General features: G+C 53.9%; 2 protein-coding genes across 4 annotated transcripts in view; one reads left to right on the top strand and one right to left on the bottom strand.

The window, feature by feature from the left end:
• The first annotated feature begins 2831 nt into the window (after positions 1-2831).
• On the top strand, positions 2832-5295 carry ABHD11 (abhydrolase domain containing 11). 3 transcript variants are annotated; one of them, XM_070043619.1, is made up of 6 exons: positions 2833-3020; positions 3174-3309; positions 3990-4163; positions 4332-4502; positions 4606-4787; positions 5094-5295. In XM_070043619.1, the coding sequence occupies exons 1-6, from the start codon at positions 2905-2907 to the stop codon at positions 5140-5142; spliced, it is 828 nt and encodes a 275-aa protein (XP_069899720.1). In that variant the 5' UTR covers positions 2833-2904; the 3' UTR covers positions 5143-5295. The 3 variants fall into 3 exon arrangements, with proteins under 3 accessions (XP_060140685.1, XP_069899720.1, XP_030727862.1); XM_030872002.3 differs by having other exon boundaries at positions 2834-3020; positions 5010-5295; XM_060284702.2 differs by lacking the exon at positions 3990-4163 and having other exon boundaries at positions 2832-3020; positions 5010-5295.
• Positions 5145-11326, bottom strand: part of LOC138842329 (uncharacterized) — an 11819-nt gene continuing 5637 nt past the window's right edge. Inside the window, exons 3-6 of the mRNA XM_070043597.1 lie at positions 6273-6334; positions 5897-5991; positions 5551-5671; positions 5145-5466 (exon numbers count right to left, since the gene is read on the bottom strand). Of these exons, the coding sequence (XP_069899698.1) occupies positions 5320-5466; positions 5551-5671; positions 5897-5991; positions 6273-6334 (425 nt within the window). The 3' untranslated portion in view covers positions 5145-5319. The remainder of the gene's footprint in view (positions 5467-5550; positions 5672-5896; positions 5992-6272; positions 6335-11326) is intronic.

The raw sequence follows: 11326 nt of genomic DNA, 5'->3' as shown, positions 1-11326 counted from the left end.
CCTGATGACCTCCCCAGGCGCCCTCCTGTCACCATGGTGACCAATCGCAGAAACAAGCAGCCTGATTGTCCCTGCTCAGCGGGGCAGGTGAAACCCTGGCCACGTGACCGATACTGAGCCAGGTGCGGTTAAGGGACACCCGCCACCTCCCTGTCTTAACCCATTCAACGCCGCCGCCACCAGGGTGCAGTGTTCCTGCGGCCGCAGGCCACACCCCCTTGGCTGTCAGTCCTCAGCCAGAAGGGCGGTGACGAAATACTCGGAGCACTGCACTAGGAGTCACACAGCCGGGCAAGGACTTCGGGTTGCGCCACACGGGGGCTGCATGATTGGAGCTGGGTGACTTCACCTCCCAAATCTCCATTTTCTCAGCAGTGAAATAAGGATGCTAACACCTTCCCAGTTTGGACGGCTGGGAACAGAGATGCGGAAGTGGAGAGTCGATCACCGAGGTCGAGCGTCTTCATTCTGTGCCCCGTTTCTCCCCCTACATCAACCTCAGCATATTAGGGGCTTGACACCCCCCAAGAAGGAGACCCTCACCAACAACCAGCGAGGCCACTGGCCTGTTCCTGACAAGATGGGAGGGGTGGACGGCCCTAAGGTTTACCCCTGCTCAACACCCCATCACCAGAGTCCTTCCAAGGTAACAACAACCCCTCTCCTGGTCCCACTGCTTATTCTGGAGTGTTAAGTGAAAACCTCAAGCCAACTGGTTTTTCTGCTCGCCAGCCAGCCAGGTCCTGACCGGCCACGTGACACAGCTGGGGCCCAGGACTCAGAAACGTCTCAAGACTGCTTCTGCGCCTAGACCCAGGACTCTGACTGGGGGCAGATGGTCAAGGGTTGTGGGCCGGGCTCAGGTTACCCAGTTAGACAGTAGGCTGGGGTGGGGATGGGGGACCACCTGAAACCACCTTTGAAATGCTACTCTTCTGAATCACCACCATGACATCAACCCTCTTCCCCTTTATCCACCAGTTCTAGAAAAACTTCCTACCTGATCTCCTTCAAGGACCCCTCCCAGGCCTTGGACCAACCCCCCTCCAGAGCTCAGATGTTCTCATCATGCCCCTATTGACTATGCTGGCAACAAATGATCACACCACCTGATGTGTTTAGAGTCCACAGCGATCTCAAAGTCCTCCTCAGATTAGAACAAAACACCTGCCCATCACCAGGCTGGCTCAAGATGGGGGCCACTTCATTAGGCAAGGCATTTATGAGGCCATGGAGTTAGGATGCATCCTACTGTACTGACTCCATCAGGCTTGTCCTAAGGAGGTGGGGGAGAAGCCAGTGGATCCCTGGCTAGCCCAGGTGCCATGTCCTGGAGGGGGCACTGACCCAGCTACCAGCTGAGCCTACACCTAAGCCTCAGCTAGTGCTTGAATCTCTGCATAATCATTCAGTAAAATTACTATTGCACTTTGCGCCAGATGAACAAAACATGACCCAGGTCCTTCAGGAGCCCCCAGCCTGGTGGACACATAGGAGTCCAGACTCTGACAGATGTTTTGAGAACATGAGGTGGAAGAGATTAGTTTCAACTGGGAAACGCTGGGAAGGCTTGAGGAAGAGGTGGCAGTTATCCTGGACCTTAAAAGACATGGAGGACTTGGGCAACTGGCTATCTGGAAAGTGGACACAGCATCCCAGTGGGAAGTGGTGTGGGAAAGGACCTGAAGGGAGGTGTGCAGTATAGTCCTTGGGGGTGCCTGGCACTGCGCAGCTTGTGGGATCTTAGTTCCCCGACCAGGGATTGAACTCGAGCCCTCAGCAGTGAGAGGACGGAGTCCTAACCACTGGATCACCAGGAAATTCCCCCTGACCGTTTCTGAGCAGAAGAATGCTGTAGAAAGAGCAGCTACTCTTGCAGCTGCTGAAGGCTGGACTGCTGTGGAAGCCAGCTGAGACCTGAGACAATGTCGCCACTGCCACCACTACCCCAGACTGGTCAGAGAAGATGGCAGCCAGTAAGTGCTCCAAAAGGAGGCGACTTCCCTGCACGATGTGCTGAGGGGGGTGGGAAATAAAGGTCTTATTTATTTCTCTGCTGGTAAATGGGGGGCGGAGGTGAGCAGATCTGAACCATTTCAGCTCAGTGCAGCAAATGCCCCCTTTAGTACAAACACCTGGCCTCCCACCTTGACTCGCAGACCAGAGGTTACGTTATACCGCTTGTAAGTTATTTGCCTCAGTTTCCTCATCAGTAAAGGGCAGGAGCGGGGGTCGAAGGGCGGGCTGGAAATGACCTCTAGAGTCTCTCCTAGCTCTTTCTAGAGTAGACTTCAGGATTAGTAAGAGGTGCTCCGTCCACCCTGCCTGGGCCCCCAGCTATAGAGCACGGCGCCTCCAAGCTGACGCCTCGACGACGGGAGCCACTCATGGCGCCCCTCGCCTGCGACCGCCAGCGGCACAGAAAATACAGCATCTGGAGCAGGCCAGGTGCGGGGTCCACAGCGGGCCCAGGCAGCGCCTCCTCGGCTTGGCAAGGATCTGCCCCGCGGCGAGGGTTCAAGCCCCAAACCCAGCACGTCACGAGCTGCGGGAACGTGATTCCCAAAACTCAGGCTCCGACTCCCCGCAAGAATTCTGCGCGGGGAGGGGCCGGGCGGAGCTTAGCAGGGCGGGGCCAGGGTATTGGTTAGCTCCGCCCAGGGCGTGGCCAGGTACGGTGCTCTCGCCTGTGGGCGTGGTGCCCACAGGGTTTCGTAGTGACGCAAGGGGCGGAGCCTGGGGGGGACAGTTTTCCGGGATTACGTAAGGAAACGTGAGCGAAGGAGGGGCGCTCCGCGATAGGGGGCGGGGAGAAGGCGGAGCTCCAGTCGGAATTGGGCGGGGCTCCGAGCGAGGCGGAGCCGGGGGACAACACGAGGTGCGCGCCGGGAAGGAGATCCGGAGATGCTCCGCTGGGCCAGCGCCTGGAGGCTCCCCCATAGGGGCCTCGGCCCCTCCAGTCCCAGCTTCTCCAGAGTGCCTGTCGCACCCAGCAGCAGCCAAGGCGGCACCGAGCCGAGGTCAGTCAAGGGTGTCAGGTGCAAGTTCGTCCTTCGCCCCTCCCCCTCCAGTCCAACCCAGATGGCTCCACTTCCTCCGCTTGGGCCCGCCCTCTCCCAGGCCGCTTCGCCAGCCGGCTCAGACCCTTCCCCTACCCTTGCTCCTCCCGCCAGGCCGGTGCCGCTTTCCTACAGACTTCTGGACGGGGAGGCAACCCGCCCGCCCCTCGTCTTTCTGCATGGGCTCTTCGGCTGCAAAACCAACTTCAACTCCATCGCCAAGGCCCTGGCCCAGCAGACCGGCCGGAGGGTGAGCTTCCGGGAGAGGCGGGGACCCGAGGGAGGTGGGGCCTTGGTGGGCGGGGCCCTAGAGGAGGCCGCGGTGTGGCCAGCTTCTCTGTCCTCAGCGCGGGGAGTGGCAGGTCCTTCTCGGCAGAAATTAAAGAAGAGATTGACCTTCTAAGGCTGGAGGCCCCAGGGCAGACCCAGGCCCTAGATGAACCCCATTCATTCCCTCGTGCTTTCACCCATCCAGTCCTTCATTCGTGTTACAGGTCTAAGTGTTGCACCCTAACCTAGGCTCTGCTGTCAGATGCCTAAGCACCAATACCCTACCCCCTAAGGGGGCCAGACCCTGCTTGTTCACCAGGGATGACAGGGGGCTTTCCACCTCGTCCAGCAGCCCGTCCTGCTGTGCTCCAGCTGTTGCCAATTCTTGGTGTCTGCTTTCTCTGGAGTTGCCACCCAGCTAGGCCATACCTCCAGAGACGTGGTCACACTCCTTGGACCTTCTGGCACAGTGGCTCCAGGTTCGTCATCTGGGCCTCCAAGGTCTGAGAACTGGGCCTTCTCACCTTTCGGGCCCTTCTTCCCCTTCTGGATCTCCCCACCACCCCAGGCTCTCCACCTCCCTCAGCCTGCAGATCTGCCAGGCTTTTGGCTATGCCCTGAATGTGGATGCCAGAGCTGCCCGCCTCGCCCACTCCCCAGGTGCTGACAGTGGATGCTCGGAACCATGGTGACAGCCCCCACAGCCCAGACATGAGCTACGAGGCCATGAGCCAGGATCTGCAGGACCTCCTGCCCCAGCTGGGCCTAGTGCCCTGCGTCCTCATTGGCCACAGCATGGGAGGCAGGACAGCCATGCTGCTCGCACTTCAGAGGGTGAGCCGTCTCTATCCAGCGCTTCTTCCCATCCACTGTAGACCCTGCGTGCCCAGCAGGCAACCTGGAACTCCAGTGAGCCTTGGATGGCCAAGTTCAGGATCCAGGAACTAGGCCTGAGACCTGCTATGCCTGCCCTAAGGTCCCCAGTCTGATTCTCTCCCACAGCCAGAGCTGGTGGAGCGCTTGATTGCCGTGGACATCAGCCCAGTGGAGAGCCCGTCCAGCTTGAACTTTCCAAACTACGTGGCAGCCATGAGGGCCATAGACATCCCCAATGAGGCGTCCCTCTCTGGTGCCCGAAAACTGGTGGATGAGAAGCTCAGCTGTGTTATCCAGGTAATACACCCAAGCCCCTGTATGGTGTTGTGGGCAAAGGAAGAGTGGCAGCCCTGGGCCTCACAAGGAGTCCCTCCCACCCGCAACTGCTGGACCCCCACAGAGCATAAGTATGCGGCAGTTCCTGCTCACCAACCTGGTGGAGGTGGACGGGCGCTTTATGTGGAGGGTGAACTTGGATGCCTTGGCCCAGCACTTGGACAAGATCTTGAACTTCCCACCACGACGAGAAACCTACTCTGGGCCATCCCTCTTCCTCCTGGGTGGAAACTCTCAATTCGTGCTGTAAGCCAGGCTGGGTGGTGGGAGGGGCATACCTGACTTATCCAGCCCCCAGCCTGGGGAGGGCTGGGGTGTGGGCAGGGGGTGCCTGAAAACCCAGAAACACCACTAGGCAGGTGGACTCACGTGGCTCCCCATCCCTCCCCGCTTGGCCTCCACTTCTCTCCTTCTCTCTCCATCTTCCTACTTTCACCCCCTCTCGGTGGCCTTCTCTCCGGCGGACAGTCCCAGCCACCACCCTGAGATTAGACGGCTCTTCCCTCGGGCCCAGATGCAGACCGTGCCTAACGCTAGCCACTGGGTCCACAGCGACTGCCCGCAGGACTTCATGGCTGCAGTCCGAGACTTCCTGGCCTAAGAAAGGCCAGAAGGGGACACAAAACCCCAGGCTTCAAGGCCCTGCGGGCTGCTCCTTGTTTCTGCACAGAAGGACTCAGGTGGGCACTGAGAGGGCACAAGGATATGTCGGGGGTGTGTCAGACCTTAAACTTTAATGAATAAAGTTACTCTTCCCAAGGTCTTGGGCTGAGCTCTCTCACCGCCAACGTCCCCACCAACGCAGGGGGAATCTGACCCAGGGGGTCCTGGCAGTTCCAGGGTCCATGGGGGCTCCCAGAGCGCCCCTGGACTCTCTCTGCAGCTGACTCTCGACCTGCTGCCTCACCATCCACTGCATGTCATCCTGGGGGCAGGAGAGCAGGTTCAGGGGCCAGGCTTGTGCCCGTCTGGCCCAGCCCCCTGGGCCCGGCCGGCAGGTCCACCCTACCTCCCAGGCCTCCACCTCCTGCTTCAGTCTCAGCTTCTCCTCCAGAACTTCCAGCAGCTGGGCCTCCACAGCTCGCAACTTGGCTTTGAATATGTCCAGCTCAGCCTCCACTGCCCGTTTCCTGAGGGGGCAGAGAGAGCAGCCTGGGCGTCAGAGCCTGCAGATCTGGTTCTGGGCCCTGGGGGTGGACAAGTATGGCCACAGCCCCCGCCTTGTGACAGAGTGGGTATTTGTGTGGCTTTTCTTCCAGGAATGCCTGATGTCCCCCCTTCCCCTCCTGGCAGGACAGAGCCTGAGGGTGAGCCAGCCACCACCCTCCCATCCCCCACAAGCAGCTTCCTCTCACTTGGCAATGGCTTCATCCCGCTCCCGGAGGACCTGGTCCAGCGAGGGCTCTGTCTGGGTGTCCCCCAGCGCTCCAGCCACTTGGGATTCTGGGCTCTGTGGTAGGGTGACAGAGGAGGCAGTAGTGGTTTGCGGCTTGCCTGGATGAGGTGCCCCACTTGGCTTTTCCGCCCTGGCCTTGGCCCTGAGGCTGATGTCAGGAGGGGAAGGGTCTGAGACGTTCTGTACCTGCCCCCCAGTGCCCCGGTCTCGTGGGCAGGGGACTGCATCATGCTGAGGGGTTAGTAGTTGTGGCCCCTTCCCACCTAAAGGAAAGCAGAGGGGGCAGGGTGTTTGGACCGCCCCCCTCCACCCCACAAGAGGAAAGGAATTCTCACCTGATCCCCAGGAAAGAGACAAGGTGGCTTCAGAAGGACACTTACCCCTCGAGGGCCCCAGACTGAGAGGGTGGCCTGGTGACTGGGACTCTTGTCAGCAGGGTGGGGCAGGCGGAGGACGTGGCCCTTTGCCCTCCCTTCCTGTCAAGGCACTCCCTGTGAGGCTCCGCCCCGGGTAGGCTGACCATGCCCCTGCCTCCACTCCCGGATCCTGGAACCCTCCAGCCAGACCCAGAGTTTCCTCACCCATTCCTTGTCCAGGCATGCGTGCCCCTCACCTCAAGGGGGCGCACTACTCACATCAGGAGATAAGAAAGGAGTGAGAGCCGGATGACGTCAACGCTGAGAGACAGGTGCCCCAGTCCCCCATGCTGAGGAGTTGGCATCTTGGAAGCTTGAGTGGCATCCCCACACATACAACCATAACCTTAGCTCAGCAGAAAACAGAAGGGCAAAAGTTTAACCGTTCCTGGCAAATGCCTCCTAACACATTGAACCGTCCATCCCCCCTAGCAATATCCTCCAGTATTCCCACAATAGTGTTCATTATTCCTCCAGTATTCCCAACATTCTGATCCTGGAGTGTGGGTGGAGGTGCTGTGCTCTGAGGGGGGGCGGGCAGGGGAAGTCTCAGAATCTCAGTATCCCACACCCCCCCTCGATGTGACCATTGAGAGCACAAGTAACCTCAAACGTGTAAGAGGGCCTCCCCATTGAGAGGCCTTTGCAGCAAGGTTCCATCTTGGGGATTAGACCCTCAACCCCACTCTAAATAGTACATACTTCCTCCAAGACCCCCCAGGAAGCTCCCTGCAGACATGACTCCTGGTTTGTCTGGGTCCCACTCAACCAGGTGCACCTCTAACAGCCAGACTCCAGTTTCTTTGGTTGAACCCAGGTGAAGAGGTGGAATTGAGCTGTACCCCCAAAAACCCCTTTTGTGGAGGAGATTCATTCATTGTGTTTCTGGAGGCTGCTGTATGTCATGATCCAGACAGGACCTCTGCTCTCGGATCTCTGGGGCTAGCAAGGATGAAGCACAGATATAGTCAGAAGAGGGTGTCAGGGGTCCAGGGACAGTGGGAGCACAAAGACCCCTCACATCCAGTCACGGGGGTTCCACAGGAGCTTGTCCGATAATGAATCCCGCAGGCCAGCAGGAATGAGCCAGAAAGGTCTAACACTCATGTCAGGCATTTCTTTTATCTTAACTTTTTACTTTGAAGCAATTTCAAACTGCTCTTCAATGTCAATATATATATATATATATATATATATATATATATCCTTTTAGGGTTAAAAAAACTAATATGGTATCAAACATCGCACCCAGTTGTCACATCTCTCTGGTCTCCCTCAATTTAGAACAATTTGCAGCCTTTCTTTGAATTTTGACCTTGACATGTTTGAAAATTACAGGGAACTTATTTTGTAGACTGTCCTTCAATTTGGGTTTGTCCATTTCTTTCTCACAATTAGACCACTGTTATATATTTTGGGCAGAAATATCACAAAAACGATGCTGTGCTTTTTTTTTTTTTTTTTTTTTTTTTTTTTTCCGCCATGCTGCACAGCTTGCGGGATCTTAGTTCCCTGACCAGGGATTGAACCCAGGCCATGGCAGTGAAAGCGCTGAGTCCTAATCACTGGACCGCCAGGGAACTCCTGATGCTGTGTTCTTGTATTCAGTATCATTTGGAACCATGACGCCTGGTGCTGGTAATGTTGATCACTTGATCATAATTAGTAGGTATTGGGGAAGGGAGGTACTTTAAGACTATGAAACACCCTTTTCTTCATCCCACTTTCACCCATAGGTTTCAGCATCCATTGATGTTTCTTGCCTGAATTAATTATTAATACAATGGTTTGCAAATGGTGATTTTCCAATTTTATCATTTCTTCTACATTTATTAGTTGGCCTTCTATTATAAAAAACTTTTTCTTCACCCTCATTTATTTATTCATTTACTTATTTATCAGATGAACTTGTGATTTCCTATTTTATTCCATAGGTTATAATCCATTCCTATCATTTATTTTGATGCTTAAATTGTCCCAGGATTGGTCAACGGGTGCCCCTTGCTGACCTCTTGTCATTTTGATGTGTCGCATCATTCTTTGGACACGTCCATTCTTTTCTGGCTCAATAAGATATTCCAGGTTCATCTTGTTTTTCCCTGCCCCAGCCCTAGAATTAGCCATTTCAACAAGAATACCTGTTCCTTTTTGCTGGAGAATAATATTTAGAAACCGAGATCTGGGTGTTAGTTGTGCTCAATGCAATTAGGGTAACCTCTACTGCCAGGCCCGCTCAGTAGACACATGTTTATATACACACGTAAACATACACATTTTTACCTATGTTTATTCCTTTATCTGTGTGATGGTTAATTTTATATGTCAACCTTACTGAGCTGCTGGATGCCCAGATACCTGGTTAAATATTACCTCTGGGTGTGTCTGTGAGGGTGTTTCCAGAAGAGGTTAGCATTTGACTTGGTGGCCTGGGTAAAGCAGGTGGCCCTCCCTGATGTGGGCGGGTATCATCCAATTCATTGAAGGCCTGAATAGAACAAAAAGGCAGAGCGAGGTTGAATTCTCTCTTTCAGACTGTTGAGCTAGACTTGGTCTTCTCCTGCCCTTGAACTGGTACTTGCACCATTATAGCTCCCTGGTTCTCAGGCCTTCTGTCTGAGTCCGGAACTCCACCACCCTGCTTTCCAAGTCTCCAGCTTGCAGACAGCAGATTGTGAGACTTCTCAGCCTCCATAATTGCGTGAGTCAATCCCTCATAATAAGTCTCTTTCTCTATATTTATCCTATTGGTTCTGGTTCTCCGAAAACCCAAACTAATACAATTTCCATATATTGAAAAATAGTTTCCATTCAGACCTTAAATTCCAATGGCACAGGGTTCATCCTAGCTTTCCCCCTTTCCAGATTTTTACTGCCTTTTCCCCAATTGTCTTCAATATATTTTATAATTTGTTCAGTCTCCCTGTAGGTAGCTAATCCTCTGAGACAACAGGCTGCCCCTGACTTAGATGCCCTCCTTACATGGGGGTGGGTCTGGCAGGGCTGCCTTCCCATCCCACACCAGTGCCATCTGCATGCATGGTCCTGGCTGCCACTGGGCTGTCAAACATTTCTAAGACTTTTATATTCGTTCATTCTACAGATATTTATTGAGCACCTACTATGCTTCAGGCATGTTTCCAAGTGACAGACATAAAACAAGAAGATAGACAAAGTTCCCTGACCACCGGAGCTCACATTCTAGGGAAGGGAGATAGACAATAAACAATAAATAAATGAGTATACCAGATGGTAAGAAGTGCTGTGAAGAAAAAGAAAGCAGGGCAAGAGAATGATAAAAGACTAGGAGATTGCTATTTTATATAATTCTGTACTATCCTAGGGAGATCACAAATATTAACCTACCACTGAGATGAAAGATAACCGTTCTCATGACTTGGAATAATTTTTCCAGCAACAGCATCATTCATGGATTCAAAAAGCTCTGGGTTCCCCTGATGGTTCAGTGATTAAGATTCCACACTTCCACCTCAGGGGGCACGGGTTCAATCCCTGGTCGGGGAAGTTGCACATGCCATGCAGTGCAGCCAAAAAAAAAAAAAGAGTTCTGTATTTCCAAGCACAATGAAGATGACACATTCGAGAAAACTGTATTAGGGAACTCAAAGGAGGTGCTAGGGATGACACATGACATGACAATGAGAAGCAGAAATACAAGTGAAGGGTTTGAATGAACTTTCACAAACCGTGAGCGTGGAAAAGAATTGTTTTGAAATAAAGTTATTTGTAAATATATGTGATTTAAAGTATTTCCATTTTAAATGTTTTCACTAAATATTACTAGGGAGCCGCTTATTTCATTTGCACCCCTAAATGTTTTAATTAGACTATTGAGCCAAATTTCTTTCTTAAAAATCTTCTCATTGGGAAAAGGAGGGCAATGTATTCAGGCATATAGTCAATTCCATCACAAATACCTTAAATATCACACACTGAGCAGTGAGACTCATTCCCCAGCTGCCTACTGCCCGTATCTCCCTCCTCTGCTGCACCCCCAGGATGGCTGAGCCCAGGCCTCAAGACTGAGCTAGAAGATGGTGGGCTGGGGTTAGGGAGTCTGGAAGGGGGAAGGAGAGCTGCCTGCTGGGCAGGGCTGGACTTTGTGGTCAAAACAGCTTGGATTTGCAGGGCTAGGTGGCTTACAAACCATGTCACCCAACCTTCAGTACCTGGTTTGTGTTTACCTCTCTGAGCCTCATCGTCCTCATCTGTGAAATGGAACTAAAGGAGGGCCTTCCTGATAGGGTCACAGTAAGAGTGACCCTTACACAATGGCCAGCACTTTGTACAATAATGGGCCAGGGCCAGACTTCCCAGGGGAGGAGAAAGAGGGAGTAAATCTGCCAGAAAGCAGCAGAAAAGCCACAACAGGAGAACATCAACAACACACACGCACGCACGCACGCACACACACACACACACACACGGACACGCACTCTCCCCAGCCTCGGAGGCTGGGTTGGCTGGCCCTTCCTGCTCTGAGCCCCTCACAACTCTGCCCCGGGGACAGAATTCCTGAATTCTACACAAGCTACCTCCCCTTCCGCCTCCAGACCCCGAAAGCCCATATACTTCCACATCATTGTCTTGTCACTGTCAGGGTGTCTCTCACACCAGCCCGGGAGTTTCTGGAGGACAGGTAGTGACTGTCATCATCCCGACCTGGGCACACAGGTGCTCAGCCGTGAGGGCGTGGGCAAGGCAACACCGGCCTTGCCCAGCAGGTGGCAGCAGTTCCCAATATTAGGGATCCCCACTCCCACCCTCCCCGCTGTTGGGATGGAAACCCCAAACTGTGCTGGGGCGAGGATGCTCCCAGACGCCCAGCCTTTCCTTCAGTGCTCCTTTATAGGAACACGCCTCATTCAAGCATCCAAGTGTTTACAGCTCAGTCTGCAAACACACTTTCTGTGCCAGCCCTGGGGAATCGACAAGAACATGACCCCGTTCCTTCC

Source organism: Globicephala melas, chromosome 15 (genome assembly GCF_963455315.2).
Source record: "Globicephala melas chromosome 15, mGloMel1.2, whole genome shotgun sequence".
Lineage (NCBI taxonomy): Eukaryota > Metazoa > Chordata > Mammalia > Artiodactyla > Delphinidae > Globicephala > Globicephala melas.
The sequence above is the reverse complement of the archived record's forward strand: the minus strand, read 5'-3'. Positions and strand labels throughout refer to the sequence as shown.